The sequence below is a fragment of the Lycorma delicatula genome, chromosome 2 (genome assembly GCF_047948215.1).
Source record: "Lycorma delicatula isolate Av1 chromosome 2, ASM4794821v1, whole genome shotgun sequence".
Lineage (NCBI taxonomy): Eukaryota > Metazoa > Arthropoda > Insecta > Hemiptera > Fulgoridae > Lycorma > Lycorma delicatula.
The window spans coordinates 211829492-211851811 of NC_134456.1; the positions used below are offsets into that span (position 1 = coordinate 211829492).

General features: G+C 29.3%; 1 protein-coding gene across 1 annotated transcript in view; it reads left to right on the forward strand.

Moving 5' to 3' along the window:
• The window catches only part of LOC142320360 (PDF receptor-like), a 1017753-nt gene extending 998787 nt beyond the window's left edge, over nt 1-18966 (forward strand). Inside the window, exons 10-13 of the mRNA XM_075358068.1 lie at nt 4753-4838; nt 7666-7849; nt 11670-11863; nt 18530-18966. Of these exons, the coding sequence (XP_075214183.1) occupies nt 4753-4838; nt 7666-7849; nt 11670-11863; nt 18530-18542 (477 nt within the window). The 3' untranslated portion in view covers nt 18543-18966. The remainder of the gene's footprint in view (nt 1-4752; nt 4839-7665; nt 7850-11669; nt 11864-18529) is intronic.
• Nucleotides 18967-22320: the final 3354 nt, after the last annotated feature.

The following is a 22320-nucleotide window of genomic DNA, read 5'->3' on the forward strand; positions in this document are numbered from 1 at the left end:
TTATACATTCGAGTCGACCTGTCTTGAGGACTAAATTGTCTCGAAGATTTAAATCGTTATTAAAATAGTTGTAAATACACGTGCGTTATGTAACCGAATCGATACGCTGGAGTAATCTGATAAACTCAGCAATAAGACGCAGCTCGATTAAATGTTTAAACCGTTATTTCCGACCGCGCATCAAAAGAACGCAATCACGACACGTTCGCTCGGCTTCTTTAATAGTTGGAATTGAAGTAAACCTGTTTAATGACGTTAAAAACCTATGAAAAGGTGTAAAATTCTCGCGAATCGACTCATATCGAAGACTTAGAAGGGCAACATACTTGTGTTACATTTGTTTTTTCTTTACTTACACTTTCTTCTTACTTATTCTGTTCTGGAAAGATTGTCGTTTAATTTTATCGAAATGGCGGTGTTATCTAGAAAATGCACTCACCGATGCGAGTGTTTTTCTTAATTTATAGTTACTTTTTCTACAGAATTTTATTTACGTAATTTTAAATAATAAATTGTTTTTATTATCTATATATTTTTTTTTTTTGTCTCTGTATATTTTATTTTTAATTCAATTTTCTAATATCGTTCAAAGTTCTTTTTACCGATCAGGTTTTGGTAGAATTTTCATACTACTCCTTATACTGATTTTATCACCGAAGAATACGAAAATGAGTGAAAATGAGCGTAGACTCCCGCATAATAGAACAGATCAAATAACATAATTTACGCATTAAAATTACTAGTACTCGAGCGTGAAATTTATTTTACCATTACTATATCAGCTTTCCCTTAATTTCAACCATCTTAATCGTGAAATCTAATCACGTCTTTATGAATGCGATTAGATCACGTCCGATTAACGTTCCATTTAAGTAGTTAAATGGAACTGTAGAAAATTAAGAATTTTTTAATTAGAGTTATTTAAAAAAGCATCGAAATGTAATACAGATCATCAAAAAGGTTGCAGCAATTTAAAAAATCGTAACTCAGAAACTACTAGAGATAATCAAATGAGTATATTTTTTTTTTTAAATTCACCGACTGAAAAAGTATTTTTAAATACCTTAGAATGTTTAAATATGAGCTCCATTAATCGCTTTTCAAACATCCAGTCGATAATCGACTTTCGCCCTGGTCCGCTGGATCATCGCAAGCGTAGCTGTGGCGATAGCAGCGGTGATTCATTTTCTTAAATGAATGTCAAGGTTAAAATGTGGGGGCGCACCGTCTTTTTAAAACATTACAGCGACGTTACTTTCTCGTTCAATTTGTTCGACTTGAGAGAAAACGTACTATAGTAACATATCTAAATAAGCATTCCGTGTAATAGTAGGCTCGTGCAAAAAGGGGCCGGTTTAAAAATGTTTCGTCATCGTCAATATTATTAAGCATTTTACTAGCGAATTCAACACGTTCAGAACGACCCGTAAGTTTAATTTGATATTTAAGTTGAATTTTGCAAGCGCGAAGGCGTAAACTCTTGTACAACACAATTTGAATATTTGTCTTTGGAATTCCTAACTGTAAACATAGACCAGAAATTGATTTTTTAGTGCTTCTTAAACAACTTCGAAGTATACGCTTGACCGCTTCGTCTCTCATTTTGGGCCGTCCGAGCAACTTTTTCACTTCCACGATGCCAGATTCCTTAAACTGCTCGTACCATCCTCTAAATGCTGTTTTCGTTGCCATAAACACGCCGAAAAGTCCGTCGAACAGTTATAACTTTCTTTCGTTTTCCTGTTTAGCCTCCGGGAATTACCGTTCAGATACTACTTCAAAGAATGAATTAGGATGATATGTATGAATGTAAATGATGTGTAATCTTGTACAGTCGCAGTTCGATCGTTCCTAAGATGTGTGGTTAATTGAAACCCAACCACCAAAGTACACCGGTATCCACGATTTAGTATTCAAAACCGCGAACACTTATAACTGATTCATACTCCGCTAATCACAAAAAGCACTATGCTTTCTACTGAACTGTCACCTCTTTCCACTGACTGACAACGGTGCAGAGGCATTACGTTGTGCCATTGTGCGCAACGGCTCAAGGTTATGGCCGGTCAGGTCTAAAAAACTTGATATCCCGATTATTTTGCAGTTCCAATTAATATTTTATCTCGATTACATAGGGAGATGTGAATTTTTCTAAAAATAAATTGGTAGAAAGATCTTTCAAAAGGCTCAGCAAATTTGGTAATGAAGGGATAATAATCTTTTTCTGGTAAAGCAAAGTTTTTTGTCGAGTTAAAAGAAAATAGCTTTGTTGTCTGGCTCGATAGAGATAGAAATTATTGTTATTAACGATAAGTAACCATTCTTTCAGTAAAGATTGCACATTCATAGATATACCACAATAACACACGGGTAAGTAAACATTTTTAATTTACTAAATATCGGTCAATAATTCATTTTGTATAGAAGGAAGATTAAAGAAAAACAAACCAACATACTTGACATTTAGACCTACAAAAGACATTCGATAACGTAGACTGGAATAAAATGTTCAGCATTTAAAAAAATTAGTGTTCAAATACAGAGATAGAAGAACAATTGCTAACATTTACAGGAACCAAACAGCAACAGTAATAATTGAAGAACATAAGAAAAAAGCTGTAATAAGAAAGGGATAAGGATGTTCCCTATCCCCGTTACTTTTTAATCTTTACATGGAACTAGCAGTTAATGATGTTAAAGAACAATAAAGATCCGGAGTAACAGTACAAGGTGAAAAGATAAACATGCTACGATTTGCTGATGATATAGTAATTCAAGCCGAGAGTAAAAAGGATTTAGAAGAAACAATGAATGGCATGGATGAAGTCCTAAGCAAGAACTACCGCATGAAAATAAACAAGAACAAAACTAAAGTAATTAAATGTAGTAGAAATAACAAAGATGGACCACTGAATGTGAAAATAGGAGGAGAAAAGATTATGGAGGTAGAAGAATTTTGTTATTTTGAAGTAGAATTACTAAAGATGGACGAAGCAGTTGCGATATAAAATGCCAAATAGCACAGGCAAAACGAGCCTTCAGTCAGAAACATAATTTGTTTACATCAAAAATTAATTTTAATGCCAGGAAAAGATTTTTGAAAGTATATGTTTGGTGCGTCGCTTTATATGGAAGTGAAACTTGGACGATCGGAGTATCTGAGAAAAAAGGATTAGAAATTTTTGAAACGCGGTGCTATAGGAGAATGGTAAAAATCAGATGGGTGGATAAAGTGACAAATGAAGAGGTGTTGCGGGAAATAGATGAAGAAAGAAGCATCTGGAAAAAAATATAGCTAAAAGAAGAGACAGACTTATAGGCCACTTATTAAGGCATCCTGGAATAGTCGCTTTAATATTGAGGGACAGGGAAAAGGAAAAAAATTGTGTAGGCAGGCAACGTTTGAAATATGTAAAACAAATTGTTAGGTATGTAGGATGTAGGGGGTATACCGAAATGGAACGACTAGCACTAGATAGGGGATCTTGGTGCATCAAACTAATCAAATGACTGAAGGCAAAAAAAAAAAAATTAATTTTGTGGGTTTCAAATAATAATTAGACAGCTTATTTTTTTTATTTTGTAAACTCCTCTGACTTTTTGAGGGAACCGAACAAATGATATTAATATATTTGTATATTCTCATACAGATGAGAATACACAAAACGGGCTCAGCATTCTATTAAGAAGGATCAAAACAAAACAGTACGGTTTGATTTTGTTGCGAGAAACGAAATCAATTTGCTCATTCCAACAGGATCTGTCAAATAATACTCGTAAAACACCCAAAATTTTCATCACTATCATTAATTGGAATTCTATCCGTGTATTAAGCAATGCTACGTGAGAAGCATAATGTAAAGATTTAATCCACGTTTTAAGTCAGACGGTTAGATTTCATCTGTTAGTAGTTTGGAATATAATCGGTCCATTAGGTACTAATCCGTTAAGAATTGTAACAAATAAACATCAAAGACAAGCTTCATCTTTCATTTTATGCATAGTACTTAAAATTTTGTCTAAATTAGAATAAGGCTAGAAAAATAATAAATAGTTTTATTAGTTAAGTTGCAGAAACATTAAGAAGGGAAATATCTTTAGCTCTGATTTGCAGCCAGCAATCTGATCAGATAATCAAATTCTACTCCTTATACCCTACTCCTTATAAGATTCGATTCTTACCCGGTACTTTTTCTCTTCTATTCTCATGGACATATTAGTAGTTATAATACAAGGTATAACTGTAGGCACTCTTACGTCATTATGTAGGAGGGACTGCGATGGAGTACTCATTACACGTTCATTCGATCTACATTCGTCATTATGTTATTTACTTTTATCATATTTTGGGAATAATAGCTACAAATACAAACTTTTTAAACATTTATTTTCTGAATTTACAATACAAAAATTTGTGAACGTCAGAACGTAAAACAAATCCTTCATGCGTGGAAGTTATACTGAAATAAGAAATTTTCACTGTTAGTTTCAAGGATTGTCAACTATTAAAAACTGTAAGCTTAGAGAGTATCGAAAGAACTTCTGTTACAATATTAAAACAATTTCAGCGATCGAAGAGGACCGCATGTCAATCCATTTTTTGCTGAATTTAAACAAATCTCTCTGTAAATTTGATAGCTTTTAAACTGAATAACTTTGTAAGTTATTCAGTTTTTGTTTATCGATAACTGTGATTGATAAAGTTAAAAGTGTTATTTAATAATAGGTACATTTTTTTTCATTTTGTTACAGCTGAATTTCCTTTTCCTTCTAAACATTATTAGAGTTCTTGTGGTTAAACTTCGACAAACTCAAACGAGTGAAATTGAACAAGTGAGGTAAGTAAAAATATCTTTACGTGCACATGGTATTTGTGAAAATTAAATTACTCTTATACTTTATATACATCTGTTCATAAATAAAAAAGTTTAGTGCGTTAGAAAAGTTGAGAATATTTTACCTAGAATCCTTATGGAATCTATATTTAAAATAAGATTAAAAATAAGATGTGTATTAAAATAAGATCATAATGTTTTTAATCAAAACTGTTTTACAATCTACGATATGTTTAGGTATTTATTATCAGATCATGTATTTCCTTATTTTAGCTTAGAATTATTGTTTTTAATGGAATAATTATCTTTTAAAAATGTTACATAAACCTTATATATATATATAATATTAAAATATTGATGTTTAAAACAAAAAAAAAGATATTATTTTTATATGAGAATGGATTATTGAAAGATATGTCTTGTGTCTAGAAATAAAGTTATATCCTCTATTATAAATAATGATATGAAGAAGATATATGGTACACATGAATAAAAATATATTATCTTTAAGAAATAAATTTATTTATTTGAAAAACAGTATCAAGAAATAGTGGCAAAAAACGTGTCAGGAGATATGTATATCCCTCTTTCCTATATGTGAAGAAATAAGCATCTTACTTATTCGTCTTCACAGTAAAGCTCTTTGTACACAAATAACATTTTTAGAATTTTTATCAGTGGTTGTAGCATATAGCTGCAATCATAATACATTTTTGTCACACGTGAAACATTTTGTAAAAGTCACAAAATCGTTTTATCACTGCCATTAAGGAGTTCTTTATTTTGTTATAAATGTATTCTTAATTTTTTATTTATTTTTAAACAAAATAATAGCAAAATACTACAGGTTTTCAAATGAAGAGATCGTAGACACCATAAAAGAACCGTGGTATTTTTTGATTTGGGCTGTAAAAAGTGATTAGGTCAAAAGTTTAAATAAAAACAGAGTAGATGTTATATTTCATTTCAAAAGGATGCTGGCAAACATTACAATATTTCAAGATTAAAATTTAGTGGATGAAAACAATGCACGCATAGGTAAAGAGATGTTTCTCTCTTTACTTGATGGTGTCATAAACTGTAATGCAAACTTGTCTCATTTCTTCTGCACACAGTATATCTAACTATTAGTGTAGTTACAGCATTATTTTTACAATTTGATTTATTAATAAATAATTCTAACTATCATTAAAATATGACATATATAAAAAAATATAATATATGATCACTAATGTCAAAATATGATATATATTAAAATAACTAATAAATTTTTTAATGATATATACTCTTTATAACATACAGAAACAAACATATTTTAGAATATAAACTTGTTTCCAAGCATTTACCCTTCTCAACTGATAATTAAAAATCCCATTGTTAAGAATCAATTACAAAAAAAAATTGAATAACTTCTTACTTCATTCCTTGACGTAGATCGTAATCCCAAAGACCTTTTCTTTCAGTCCCTTATTGTGTCATTCCAGATCGCCATTACTATCAGATTTTAATTATTATTTTATGCGCTTTACCAAATCATATATTTCTTTGTAGATATCTTTCTACCTCTTTAACTTATCTTAATGAATTTAATATATAAAAAACTGCAGTATTATATTACCTTCAGTTTTGAACCTATCCCAATTAAACTGATTTTTTCAGTATGATGTTTTTAATTTATTTTACATTTTAATAAATAGTATTCTTGTGGTTTGACTTTGTGTAAATTACACAATCTTCTCAAGTAGAAGTATAGAATCCAAAATCCAGTAGCTGATTTGTTGACCTTGTATGAGTTCAAAAAAATTTTAAGAAATTATCTATTTTCAAAAATATAAAAAATATTTTATATTAGATTGAGTCTAAAGAATATCTTTTAGACTCAAGTACAGCTGTTTCATATGTAGTCATAATATTAAAGTTTTTATGTGATTCCAAGTTAACACTTTGCCACAGTAACAATTTCACTGTGTTTTAATGAATTTTAATCACATTGACTACACATTGTAGCGTGCATGTTTATATGTCCTCCAATATGATATTTAGATTTCATTCAACAAAGAAATTTCTTGGGTTTATTCATGTGTCCTTCAAAAAAAATTAAATTTATTAAATTAATAATAATGATAAAATAAGTTATATAACATGATATGAACTCATAAAAATAAATAACAAACAAAATTTGCTTCAAAATCAGAAAATCAATATTCAAATTTAAAAAATGATTATTCTTATTCAACTTATGTTTTTAAAAACACATTTTTTTCTTTAATAAACAATTATGCACAGATGAAAAGAATATGTACTGTTTTTATATGTGCAAACATTGCAACAGTAACAGCATAAATCTTTGTGAACCATTTTGTAGATAAAGAACATACATCTAAAGACTCCAATCACAATATATAAATTTTACATACAGTAGGTAAAAGTTATGAACGCAACATTCTTGAGCAATATAAATAAACAAACACTGCAGTGACCAGTATATCATTTCACTACATACTAAGTTTATAATGACTGTTACTGTGGCAGAGTATGTATAAAGTATGTTATTTGACTACCTGCATATTTAATATTTGATTAAATACTTCAAACAGATATTATTAACAACAGCATCTCCTGCAACACAACACTAAGGATTACACCAATACCAGTACCAGTACCAGTACCAATATCAGTACCAAACCCACATTAATAGCAATACCAGTACTAATACCAATATCAGTACTAGTACGAATGCCAGTATCAGTACCAACACCAATAACACAGTTATACCAGTATCTTCTGGAAGCTTATTTCTGAATGCATTAATCCTGTTTTAATTTTCCAGAAAAGCTGTTAGAGCTGCTGTTGTCTTGCTTCCTCTACTTGGTATTACAAATTTATTGAATATGACTGAAGCTCCATTGAGCAGAGCAGCGTGGGAATTCGGTCTGTGGTCTTATACTACTCATTTCCTCACTTCTTTTCAAGGACTGTTCATCGCTATATTGTATTGTTTTCTTAATGGAGAGGTAAACATGTAATTTATTTTTTTTAAATGTGATTTTTTTATAGTTAAATACTCTTATTCTAATTTATTGAATCGGAACATATTTAATTCATGTTGTTTAATTTTACACTAAGGTATGCTATTAAAATCAGAAGTTTATAGTTTTATCTTATAGCAAAGAATTACTGTTTCATGATGTCCAAATTTCTGATTCCACAGGATTAGTTTACGATTCTTTTTGAATTTTTGTTAATTTTTTAAGGAAAATAGTGCACTATGTTATGTTTCATTCATGTATATTATATTAACTAAATATTTTTTTATTCATAAACTTTAATTGAAAGTTTAATTTAATATTAATTTGATAATGAAAATGAAGGAAAAAAATTTTCATTCGATTCTATTTAATTAGATGTTTTAAATTACTTATGTTTCATTGTATATTTACTACACCGCTTTTGTAATTATTATGAGGGCTTTATTTATTGAGGACCAAAATTAACCTTTAACTAACAATAGAAAAAAAACCAGTTGCCATAGAAAATAGTTGGATTTCCAATCATTAGATTAACAGTGCAACAATAGATAGATTCATATTTGTCACCAGCAATTTATAATTTTATTACATATGCATTCACTCAGTGAATGACTGATCTTAGATTGACAAACAAAGTATCCAAACTTTAGTGAAAATTTATTTGTAAGTTCAGAGAAGTTAAATTTTTTGAATGAGCTTATCACTCTCAACTGAGAATAGTAAAATAGTAATTAATGAAACATGAAATGGTTTTTTTCATTATTGCTCCCACTGCTATGAAGGTTGCAGCATGAAGATTCTTTTATTTTAAGGACACAGCATCAACAAAATTTATCAATTATTGTGAAATGTTTACATTCAGCAGAATATTACAAGTAACACTGCTGGAAGAGAATATTGTTGGAGGTTGAGAGAAGGTTACATAGATATGTACAACAGATGAAAAAAGAGTACATTGATGAGCTCAATTTAACAATTTTTGAACTTTCAAATACATTTTCAGAAATTTTAGATGCTTTGTAGATTAATTCAGAAAAAATGGCTCAAAATATTCTCAAATGGTGTTCTGCATAAAAATTAATGGTCTGTTTTTCAGTATATTACATAAATGCTTTGCTTGATCAGTTAAAAGTGTGGGAATTTTTACTATTTCCCATTCAACTTGGATTTGATACTAACTGGCTGTCACTCTCAGATCATCTCAAGATGGCTATGTGGATTAACCAGTCCTTTAAAATAACGAATGATGATATTTTCCTAGATAGAACCACTTATTATTTTGTTTATTTGTTTATGTTTTTTTTTTTTTTTTATTTTATAAAGTAACTTTGTAGTTAACAGTGTATTGGTACGTTGTAAAAAGAAATGTAGAAGCCTTGTCAGTAGTTATAACAATCATAATCTGTATATACTTTGTTTCCTTGAAAGGGACTTTAACTATGTGGATTCTGCTGTTATTGTAATACTGAATCATAATATTATAACCAACATTAAAATATCACATATACACGTAGGCAAAACAGTGGGGTAGGGTGGGCGCTTGCCCTCCTGGCTCATTTAGTCAAATGAAAAATTATAGGTCAATATCAATAGGTTATAATAGTAAAAACATGGCAGGAATGCTCTCTGGTGAATGAGTGGGGAACTGGGGGTTCAAAGCTGGATGGTATGTGGGAAAACTTGATAATTATAGAATGTTCAAGATTGGATTTAGTGGGAAAGTTCTATTACCTTCTTTTCGTTATTTAAACATTGCAATTACTGCAAGTGACCTGACGCATTTGAGCTGGTTCAGACTGCAGTCCCGTAACAGTAGCAATCTACAATGCATATTAGATACCTTTTTAGCACGAAATTATGTGTCAATATTATTTTAATTTGAGTCAATGAGTTGCAAAACCATGTAATTAAAGCAACCTAAAGTGTTAAGGAAATGCAAAGACTGGTTTTTTGTTTGTAATAATAGTGATTTTGATCTTGTCTTTATTATTGAGATTTTAAGAAAAATCATACAATACTAAATAAGGAAATAATAACAAGTATACCATTCTGCAATAACTTTAAATCACGAATGAAAATTGTAATTAGCTTCTTTTGCCGCAGTTTTGCTTAGTTAGATGGTTTTGAATTTTGAAATGGTTGATGTTGAAACTAGCTACATCTGCTAGATGTAAATAATAAAACAAATTTGTATAAAGTATATTAAAGGTTTTTTTCAAAAATACCATCATTCAATAATAAAAAAAAAACATTAAAAAAATTCAATAGCAAATAAATAGTGAATGGTTAAAAATTCATGATAGTCCAATTTTTGTTGTGATCAAGTTCAATCACTACAAAAGTTGTTATGTTATACACAACACATCTCAACACAAAAATCTCTAACCTCAAATCAGAACCACATTAGTTCACATTAATTTCATTCTGTACACAACCACAGTCTGTTAGATTTGACCATTCCACCAGTTTCTTTGTGTTTTTTTTCTACTTATTCCACTAGTACACTTTTGTAAAAATGAAAAAATTGACTGTAAATTTGAAAAAAATGACAATTATATATGGCTTTGAAACTCATATTTAGGTTAAGAACATTTTTCACAAACAAAAATATTTTTCTACTGAATTTCAAACTGCTGTAACTTTGTGAAAAATAATTGTATGGAGATGATAAAAAACATTCTTAAGCTTAAAGTTTCTAGTAGAGAGTCCGTTCAGAAGCTTAAATTCTTAGTTGCTTTAATTTTTTTGGTTAGCTTAGTAGTAGTTATTTATTTTCTTTTAGGGAGACAGAAGAGAAAGCAACCAGATAAAAGTAATAGTGAAAGTGATAGTGGTGGAGAAGAGAAATCAAATCAGAATGTTGATGAAAAATCAAGTTATCTTCGCTAACATCGGGGTTCTGGTGTACAGGATCAAACGTATTTTGTGGGTCACTGACTTGGACATTCGTTTAATATGACCTCATCTCAAAAAATGGAAGCTTTAAAAAACTGTTGGTCACCAACTCCAAGTTATAACTTTGCTAAGGATGCTGTGCAATTAAAAAGAAAATTCAAGTACAGCTGGTTGGCAGATTATGCTTCTTGGCTGGCATATTGCAAGAAATTAAAGGGCGCATTTTGTTGTTGTGCAACTAATGTGCACGGTTTTTTGAGTTCTTTCACAGTGACGCCCATTACTCAGTACAAAGACATGCATGAATTTTCGAAATCTCACACTTCATCTCAGTGGCACAAATCGATGGCCACTACAGCAAAATGTTTTTTTTTTTTTTTAAATATACTCATTGATGTACAGCTTATTTCTGTCTGAAAGTGACTAACTACTCATTCTGAAAAGTGTAAATAAAGTAAATATACAAAAAACACAACAAAATTTCTTAATCATAAATAATAGAATAACAAATTACAAAAAAAAATAATAATAATTACATTTGTGTCTAAATTTATTCATTTATTTTCATTAATTATTAAAATAATAATAATTTCACCCCTCTACTCACAGTTGCTGAAGGAGTTCAATATTACAAAAGAAAAAGATTATATAATTCATATAAGTAAATGCCTCTCTTATGTAGAGAGTTTACACATATATCCGATCCTCTGTAAATCATTGACCGCAAGTCACAAGCTGAATAAATCACCTTCTTGTCTCTTCACTAATTCTATGTGACACTCCTGTGAAACTTCACCAAAAAAATATACATTTCTTCATCAAAAAAATATACATTTTTTTAGAAATGATGTACAGTAACAGAATAAATTGAAGTAAAGATATTAGGTTGAATTATTCTATGTATTTTTAGGTAAGAATGGCAGTAAGTAAGAGTGTATCTACCTATCGTTCACTTCGTCCTCATCATTTCACTCCACGTAGAAATTCTGCTTATGTATCTGGTAATTTTACAGAACAAAGTACCCCTAAATCACCTACTAGACGCCAAACTTGTGGTTGGTTAAGAACATGCTGCTGCTCTCGTCCTTCTGAACCAGCACCTGAGTAAGTAATATGATGAAATCATACCTATGTAAGTAATAATAATAAATTTTATTAAAACTCAATCTGAATTGAAGTGGAAATTGATTTGTCAAATTTGAGTCTGATTAATGATAAGTGAGTTCATTATATTATACTGAAAGAGTATAAATTACAGTAGATAAAAATAGTAGGAAAGTGATTTTACATTTCAGTGTTCAAAGTTCAGAACTCCATTAATACTTCTCCTGTCGATCGATTATGCAGTTGCAACATGTGTATTATAGCTTGAATAGGTGTATTATAGCACAATTAAAGTGGAGTCAAGGATTCATACTGCATAGTCTTGGAGTGTTGATGATATTGGTGACAATATACCAAAATAAATGTTCAACATCCCTCTGCCTTTGTTATAGAATGTCTATCGAATCATGAAAGTCATAAAAATGAGAATAGTCATAAAATTTAATCCTTGATTATGAAAATTTGTATTATTATTTTTACATTTTCTATGAAGAATAGAAAATTCAGTACTGTTTTGAGAAGAGCAATAGATGTGTTACCATTCTTTCATTGTAATATAATTCTTTATGTTGTTCTTAGTTATTCCAGAAGGAAGTTTTATGCATTTATTGCCCAATTTAATATGCATTTTTCACAAAAAAAAATCTATATTAGCGGTATAAATCCAATTAATGTATAAAAAACTACTTGAAACAACTGCCAATCAGTTGTGTAGTAAGCAGTGCAATAGTTCCAGATCGGTTGGTCTTGGATTAATTCCTGGTTCGTGATTGGCATATTTTTTCTATTTTATCTCGCTTATTAAAATAAATATAATAAGAATAGCATGTATGTAGTACTAATAATAAAAGATAAAAATAAATGAGCATAGATTTGGATTTAGTGCTTACTTAGGTTACCTATAATTGGATGAAAGACAATTTAATTTAAAGATTATTTTTAATCTATCAAATCTTAATACTATCAAATACCTCTCTTAATCTATCAAATCCCTATTGCAACAGTATTATTTTTTTTGCAAACTAAATTTTGTTACTTTAAATTTAAGATAAGAAAAGAAATTTACACTTATTACCAGATGTGATGGAATGTGATATTTTAAGGAATTTCCACTTACAACCTATGCTTTGGAAGTATTTATAATAAAGAAACAATTAGTACCATATGTTTCTGATAGTATAAAAATTTAATTAATTACTATTTTTATGAAAGAAAACAAAAATATTATAAATAAATATGTTTCTTGTAAATTTACTTCATGATTGCAAGACAAAGTAAACAACTGATAAATTTCTTGGTATTCTACATTAATGCTGTTGTAGAGCGCAAATTTTCCATGAAGAATGCTTAACTGGAATTCAACTAGTCCCTGTACTACAAGATCTTTAAACTAAGCTGTAATACATGCGGAAAGTGTTGCTGAAGTAAACATTTCAAAAAAATCATTTTCACCATTATGCATTCTTTGAGTAAAAGACAGAAATCCTTTGAAAGAATAGCAGAAAAAATAATAAAAAATGGATTATTAAAAAAATAAGAAGAAAGATTAAAAAAATTTGATGCAATTTTTTAGCATAAGAATGTAAGTTTAGAAAGGTGTGTGTAACTGTTTTAATATTAATATATTCAGTGTTTATTTTGTTAGAATTTTAGTTGTCAATTAGAATTACTTAATTGTTTTGTATGATTTTGAAATCACTGTACTCATTGTTTGGATTTTTGTAGAATAATCCTTTTTCTAGACATTTCTTTCTGTTACTTTTATAGAATACAGCAGTAATTTTCCAGCAGTAAGTTTGATTTGTTCTATAATTATTTATCAATTTAATTTAAGACTTCATACATTAATTTCTCCGACTGATTTGCATATGCTGCTACATTCTTCACACTGAGAAAGGTATAATGACTCATCGATTGTTCATATTTTTTTAAAACATCTTTTGGTTTAAAATTATAGCTTACTTATTGGTCAGTTCTATAGTCCATGGAGAACATTGCCTTTTGTACTAAGGCCTCCAAATAATCCTTCGTCATCTCTTCAAATCATCCAGATATCAGTCATCCTTTTTCTTCCATATGGTTTTCCAGCAATTATTTTTCCAACCACTGCATCGCTTGAGTTTTTTTAATATGTCCAACCCGTCCCATTTTCCCTTACTTTACCCTTGTGACAATATCAAGTTTTCCAAGAGCTGATCCAACTCCCATCCTTCATTCATTTTTCTCTTTCACTGAGTCATACATTTTCTTTAAAACATGTCTCTCCCACCTCCGCAAGAAATGCTCATTACTCACTGTAACTATCCATGTTTCTGGTTCATACATGAATATTGGTCTAATATATTTGTCTTGTATTTTATATTGATCTTGTTTTAATGTTCACATTTTTGCTAATGCTTTTAACTTTCATACAATTTGGGAGAGCGTAATAGCATTTATTCCCACTTAAAAACTTTTCCTGTATGTTCACCATGATCTCGTTCTCAGATAAAATTGTACCAAAGTATTTAAATTCATTCAAAATTGTATCATGTAACCTCATTTCTCGGACTATGTAATTTACAAAAATAAAGTGTAGTCTTATAATTGGCACAGTTTAGGGTTTTATTATACTGAATGTACAAAAAAGGATATCAGTTTCAATTTGTTGTATCTCTTGGATGAGGTGGACCGTATTGATTTAAGGCTAGAATTAAAGAAACAAAGAACAGTTTTAGTTGCCTGCATGGCCATAGATTCCTTAATTTCCTTTTGACAGCACCACTAGCAAAGATGGCGACTTCTGGACAGAAAGCCTTCTGTGTTTTGCAGTTTGTTAAAAGTGGGTCAGTAGTACAGTTGAACGTGTGTTCCATAGAAAGTTTAATTGTGATCCTCCAAGTGACAATAACATTTGTCATCATAATCAGTTTGAAATGACCAGATGTCAATAGAAAAGGAAAAGTACCGACAAATGGAGTCTGAAGAAAATGTTGAATGCGTTAGGGTCATCCTGCATAGTCCTAAAAATTCTTTTAGGAAGGCTTGCCACAAACTAAGGATGCAGTCATGACAGTGTGGGAGCGTGTTTTAAGGAAATATTTACATATGTCCTTACCGATTACAGTTGTTACAGGCTTTGAAGCCTACTGACTACACTGCACATGCTTACTTCATGATCCAAATGTTGTACCATGACAACTTTCTTGATAATATTCTAATTACTCATGAGTCAATATTTAGAAAAGTTAATACACATAATGGCCATATCTGGAGATCAGAAAATCCTCATGAACTTTAACAATGCAAAATGGACTTTCCAAAATTTAATGTTTTCTGTGCAATATCCTGATGGTAAGTTTAAAAACATAACAGCCAGTTGCTTAATTGCATATGATGTGTACTGCTCTTTCTTCAACTGCAAGATGGAGCAGAAAATTTTATTTGACACAAGATGGTGCATCCTCCTCATTGGTATAACTCTGCAAGGGAAGTGTCAGCACAGAAGTGGGATCTGTCAGCATGGACCTGATTGTAGACCATATTTGCAGTTGCTCCTAAGGTCATCCTGTCTAGCCGATGTGATTTTTTCCTTTAAGGTTTTATAAAAGAGCTTTTGTATTTGCTTCTGCTACCTATCAATCTACCTTAGTTGAGTCACAGGATTGAAGTAGTTCTCACGTCCATTACTCCAGACATGCCAGTTAAAGTATGGGACGAACTCTCTTATTGGTTGCATCTGTGCTGTGTGCAAAAAGGTCATCACATAGAACACTATAGGGAAATAGGGAAAGAGTGTTAAGAATTACTCTTTCATTTTCTTTGTGATTCATTACTGAAGGTCAAAGTTAAGAGTTATTAATAGCTTTAAAACCTTGTTACCCTTGTTTGTACCACCTCTAGTGTGACTGTTTTTTAAAAATCATTTATTAAGCTTATAATGACAAAAACAATTGAGTCATCGCAACTGAGATTGAATAAACTAAATCATCTTTGAAATACATACATAACTGGTATTTTAACTGGCACCTTATTATTAAAAGGATAGTAAGCAAAACACTTCTCTGCCAAAAATTACTTTAAACAGTAAACCAACAAAGGTATAACATAAAAAAAATTTAGATGTTGCAACAGACAGCAAAGAATAAAACAAAGATCATCAGAATTCATAATAAAACATGTAATAAAGGTAAATAATAGAACATCATACTGTAATCTTTTACATTTCTATATTCCTATATAATGGTTAATTAAAAAAATACTTTATACTACAGAATTGGTAATTCAGTTTATTTATTTTCCAACCAATTTCAGAACACTTTGATTCTGAATAAGGTGTTTAATTTTACTGATTTACTTATTTGAAGATAATTGTATGGAATAAAAGAAATAAAAATTTTATTATTAAATTAAAAAACGAATGGAGAACAGTTATCGTATACAGTCTGATGTAATAAATTATGTAAAAACCCACATACTGATCATATATGAAATAAGACCAACTTACACATGCTCCACACCTCCCTTCTTCTTGAAGAAATAAGAATATGAAAAAATGTGATAATATAGTTTATCCATATTGATATACAAGTATATTAAAAATGTACTCTTTAAAATATGATTAATCTTTTTCCTACTTTTCTTACTAAGTTTAATATTTATGGTTTTAAAAATGTTACAAGAAGTAAAATAAATGTTTTTTTTTAGTGCAGTAGCTGAGCTGTACCTTTACATTTCTTATTCTTTATAACTTCTTTCAGTTTCAATTCTAAAAAGATTTTCTACTCAACGACAATCATTTACAATAATCGACATCCAAATTTGCTTATAAATGTTTAATTAAAAAATTGCACAATATTAGTATTGTGATTCCCAAGATAAAAAGACACTCAAGCTAGGGTTACTAGGGAAATTGAGGAATTAACTGATTCCCATTGTCTTCTTTTTGAGACGAATGTGTGGTTGCATATGAAATCTACTGAAATGAAGATGGTAATTAGCCCTACGAGTGACACCTTCGCTCTAGGAACTAGGTATACAGTGAACATCATCACTAATCAAGAAAGCAACTCTGACTAAACCCTTATATTCCAGATGTCATAAGAAAGATTGAGACAAACATTATAACGCAACAAAATAAAAAAATTCTGGTGGGAAAAAATTGATTATAAATATTGTTTCTATTCAGAAGAAACTACCAAATTATGATTTTAAAACCTTCTTTTCTTAATAATGACCATTTTTGTTTTAATAATTTTAGTCATTGTTTAATGACAAGGTGAAGGATACTGTACACAGTTTACTGAAAGTCAAATACGCTAATTCAAATAAATGACCTAAAACCTTGAATTTTATATTCGTAAAATACAGTAAAAAAAATTAAATTTAAATTGACTATGTATACTTTAATTTTAATTTAACATTATAAAACTTCATTTGGGGGTCTATAAACTTGACTACTCTAATGTAATTCTTCATAGATCAATAGGATGCAGCTTTTAAAATAATACAAATAAATTTTATAATATAAAAGCACTTCACTCCACCACTATATTCACAGTCATATATCATATCTTTAAAACAAGTCATTCATGAGTGACTCATATACTCATATTTGAGTGAAATCATTCACGCATAAATGTCAATAGGTTGAAAATCTTACCCTTAAATGTTAACCTCATAAACCAAATATTTTGAAACATAAAATACACAAAACCAACATTCGAAATGAACGTAAATACAATTTAAATAACATACTCTTAGAACACAATATAGTAACAAAGATTTATTTGTAGAAACCTAATCCAAACACCCGTGTCACATCTGATCGCATAAAAATAATCAGTGTTTCCAACAGTAACTTCTGAAGAATTTTAATTTTAGAAAAAGGCTACCTCAGACTCATATAGAGTTTTTATAACATTCTGGAATAAATTATATAGTCATTTTTCTTCAGAAGTGCATGCAGTAAATATTTTAAATCATCACAAAATTAAAATTTCAGTTAGGTTGTTCATTCTGCTAGTTCTATTAAAATCAGTTTATTATTCTTGTGTCATCCCAGAAAAACAACAAACAAATCAAAATAACTCTTTTAAATCAAAATAGCTTTATCCTTCATTTCTTCAGTTTTGAATGAAATGCAAGAAGATCGTGATAAAAAACATATCTAGCAATAATACAGACGATTTTATACATTTGGGTAGAGCTTCCTATGAAAAATTTTATCATTCACCAGTCTAACAAAAATATTAAGGAATAAAATTTGTTATACTTCCAGGGGTGATACCGAATTTTAATAAATAAATATGGAAAAAAGACAAAATTTTCTTCTAAATTTCTGTTGTGGAAACCTTTCAGCTATCTCTTACAGTATGTGAATTCAGTAAGTGATTCAAAAATCACCAATGAAAAATTAGCCCATGCTGCTAAATGAGTAATGGATTTACTTAGAAAAACTTATGTCGGTGCCAAAATTTGTCTCAAAATAATAAATGCTGAGATAAGAATCCTGAAGATCAGCCTAGAAATTTTATTGACAGGCAACAATCTTTACAGACATTTCTGAACTTATAATAATATTTTTATCTAGAACACTGTAAACACAAAAAATTTCTATATCATAAGAATTTAAAAAATTAGACAAATTATTGTGTACCTTTGAATAATGTTTATGTATTATTGCAGGACTCGGGTTTGACATACGATGACAGTCTTTCAGAATGATAGAACAGTTACATCTTCAGGAAGCCTGACATCAAGTACAAGTATTGCCTCCTCTTCCTGAAAACGTAGAAGACTCTGTGTAATTAACTAACATAACAGTGCTGTGATGTTCTATTATTCTTCAAAACTAAAATGTTTTAAAACTGAATTTTTGTGTTCAAACAATATACTATTGTTTTAACATTTTCTTAACATATATCTCATGTGAGCTTCACTGGCCTACTTTTTGAACAGAGTATGTTGATGTAGACTTTTATAGGATGAATTATTAGTTTCAATATTGGAATTTGTAAAAACTAACATATTTCATTGAAATATTTATTTGCAATACAAATAAATTTTTTTGTCATTAATTAAATTTTTTATCATTAATGTCAACAGAAAATAATATAGGTTATATAACAACTCAAAGGCCCTAATTTTTAAAATTTTTATAATACATATTTCTGTAAAAGTACGGGTGTTGTCACCAATTTTTGCATTATAATAAATAGCATTATAAGAGTAATTGTTCATTATTTATGTAAAGAAATATATTAGCGTATATTTAAATAATTTTATATATTGTATGTTTAATTTAAGCTAGTAATTTAACAAGTAGTTTTACTTTATAATAATTAAAATTTAGCAGTTTTACTCTACACTTAAATATTGCAGTAGTATTTGTATTCATATTAATATATTAAATAGAATGAAATTGGAAATGTAAATTATTTTTATTACTATTAGATTAGTGTATACATATCAGTAAAAATTAAGAATAATATTTTTATTATGATAGGCCTATTATATTTTTGTATTACAATACATAATTATTTTTTAAAATAACTCTTAAATAATATATTTTTAAGTATTTCAAAATGTATATATTTCTGTTAGTATTTACTATACAGAGCGAGTCAAAAGGATGGAAACCTGCACAACAACTTTAAAAATGTTCAAGATAGAGAGAGTGCTGTAACTTTCAGGTAAGATATTGGTCAACTACTTAACTATTGACAAGAAATAGGAACTCAATTCCTTCTTGGGAGATGGCCCAGGATTCAAATATTTTAAATGGTAGCCTACTTTGTGTCATACACCATTTTAAAGGTCTCCACCACCATTTTTTAAAGAAAAAAAAATGGTGTAAATAAAAAGTTGGTACGTGTGTACCAAAATGGCAGTGGGATAAATTTTTGATTTTAAAAAAGATAACATTCATAATTTAAAGAACTGTTATCGAAAATAAATAAATTTATAAAAATTTGAATTAATAGAGATTGTTGAATAAACTTTTATTTTTATTATTTAAAAAAAAAATGATTTATTAAGCATAATTCCTGCTTATTTACTTATGTTTCAATAAATTTTTGAAATGTCCTCCCCATCTATTGTTTGACAGTGAACCAGTCAGTTGTAAAAGGATGATACTGCACTATACAATGATTCTCTAGTGACATTATGTGTTGATTTTCAAATTCTATTTTGTAGATCATTGATATCTTGGTGCTTATTATGTAAAACAATAGTTTTTAAGTGACCCATAGAAAGTAATCTGATGGTAGCAAGTCATGTGATCTTGCTGGCCATTCTATTTGACCTCTTCAGCCAATCTATCTTCCAGGAAAAGATGCATTTAAAATTTCATGTACCTGAAGAACAAAATGAGGCTGGCACCATCTTGTTGAAACTAAATGTTCTGGAAATTGGGGCCTATAACATTTCGAATGATTGGAATTATATGGTCAAGAAGCAAAGCCTCATATTTTTCTTCGTTAAAATTTCTATCAATAAATATAAGCCCTAACAATTGTCTACCAACAATAACCGCCTATACATTTACTTTGAATGGATACTGTGTACGTGCCTTGCAATACCAGTGTGGATTAATACTAGTCCAGCAACAACAATTACGGTAATTCACATTGACGTTTAAAAAAAATGTGGCCTTATCAGTAAAAACTATGTTGTTTAATAAATTAGGATCTACACAAATATTTTTCATCATAAATCCACAGAACTCAAGTCTTCAACTGTAGTCATCTTCAAGTTTAAGTTCTTGCACCAGACAAATTATGAAGGGTTTGAAATTTTCACTTTTTAATGTTCGAATTGCTGAACTTTGGCAAATGTTTGTTGCTGTGCTGCTGTTCGAGTCGAGGAATAAGACTTCTCAATAAATTCTTGCATAATCTCTAACAATTTGTTATTATTTGTTGTAGATTTAGGCCTCCCTGGTATACCACTATTATTAATGCTTCCTCTTTGTTCAAATTGGTTTTTGACACTGTACCTTTTGAAATAGGGTTACAATTATTAAATATCACATTGAACAATTCACAATCTTCATTATACAACCTAACTGTAGTACAAAAGCCCCTCATCATTAAAAGTGCAACCCTCTCCTATTCACTAAATGACATGTTGATAGCAGTGTTAGCAGTAGGACAGAAAAAATTAATTCAGTAAAAAACAATTACATAAAAGGTAAAAAACTGTAAATAACTAAAGTAGCTTACAAATGCGATAAAGGTAGACAAATCAATTAGCCAACCGATCAAAATAAATTCTCATAAGAAATTAACAGTGTAGTAATGAAACAATGGAATATTACACAATAATGAAGTAAGCTTCATTTTTGCGACAACGATAGGAGGACCATAAATGATCAGCATTATTAGGCATGATTTCTATTTATTTACTCATTAAATTAGAACAAAAACAATTTTTTGTATTAAAAAATAATTATTTTCTAAATATAAATTTAACTTTTAGGATAAATTTTAATTAGATTAGATTAAATTTTATTTAATTTAGTTTAATTCCTTTTTAATTAATTTTATTATTCAAACTTACTAAATTTAGTAATTTTCAAAATCCAAAATTTATCTCATAGCCATTTTGGGTATAGACATTGTATAACTTTTTATTTATACCATTTTTCTTGTCTTAAAGAGACCTTTAAAATGATTCATCACACAAAGGGTGTTAAAACATTTGAGTCTTAACCTTTGGGCCACCCCCAAGAAGGGATAGAAAATTTTATTTCTCATCAAAAGGTAAAGTAGTTGATTGATACCTTGTCCTGAAAGTTACAGTGTTCTATCTGGAACTGTTTTAAAGCTGTTGAGGGGTTTCCATACTTTTGACTCACTGTGTTAAATATTAAATAATTCACTCTTAAAAATATTAAATTGAGTTTAAATGACTTAACAATGCTATCTATATGTTATTTTTATACTGTGCAATAGAATTAAGCTAGTAATTACTTTTGTGTGTGGGTGTGTGTGCATGCACTTGCACATGTTTTGTTTGTTTTCTACTATAAGGCTCTGTTATAATCTATAATATTATTGTTAAACATCTTTTCTGAAATATTAATTGAAGGTTTCCTTTTTGTTTTTATTTACCTTTTTTTTATTTTAGAACCAAAAGTGTATGAAGCGAAGGTGGTGGACTGGTGCTGTAAATACAATTTATTTTTATTTTTTTAATTTAGTCTTTTAAATTACATCTGTTTTTTTCTTTTACATTCTTAATTAGTGCAATCTTTTCAATAGAAGTACTGCTGAACATGACTCTTCAATTGTACTAAAAAATTATTCTCCAGATTATTTATTATCTTTTCTTGTTGTCATTCTCTTCCACAGATTGCAGCTTGATACAATTTAAATAAAATTCATTTTTATTATAAAAAATAAAAAATGTATACAGCATTGTCTCACAGTTTTTTCCCTGTTAATCAATGATGTAACCATCAAATGAAGTTA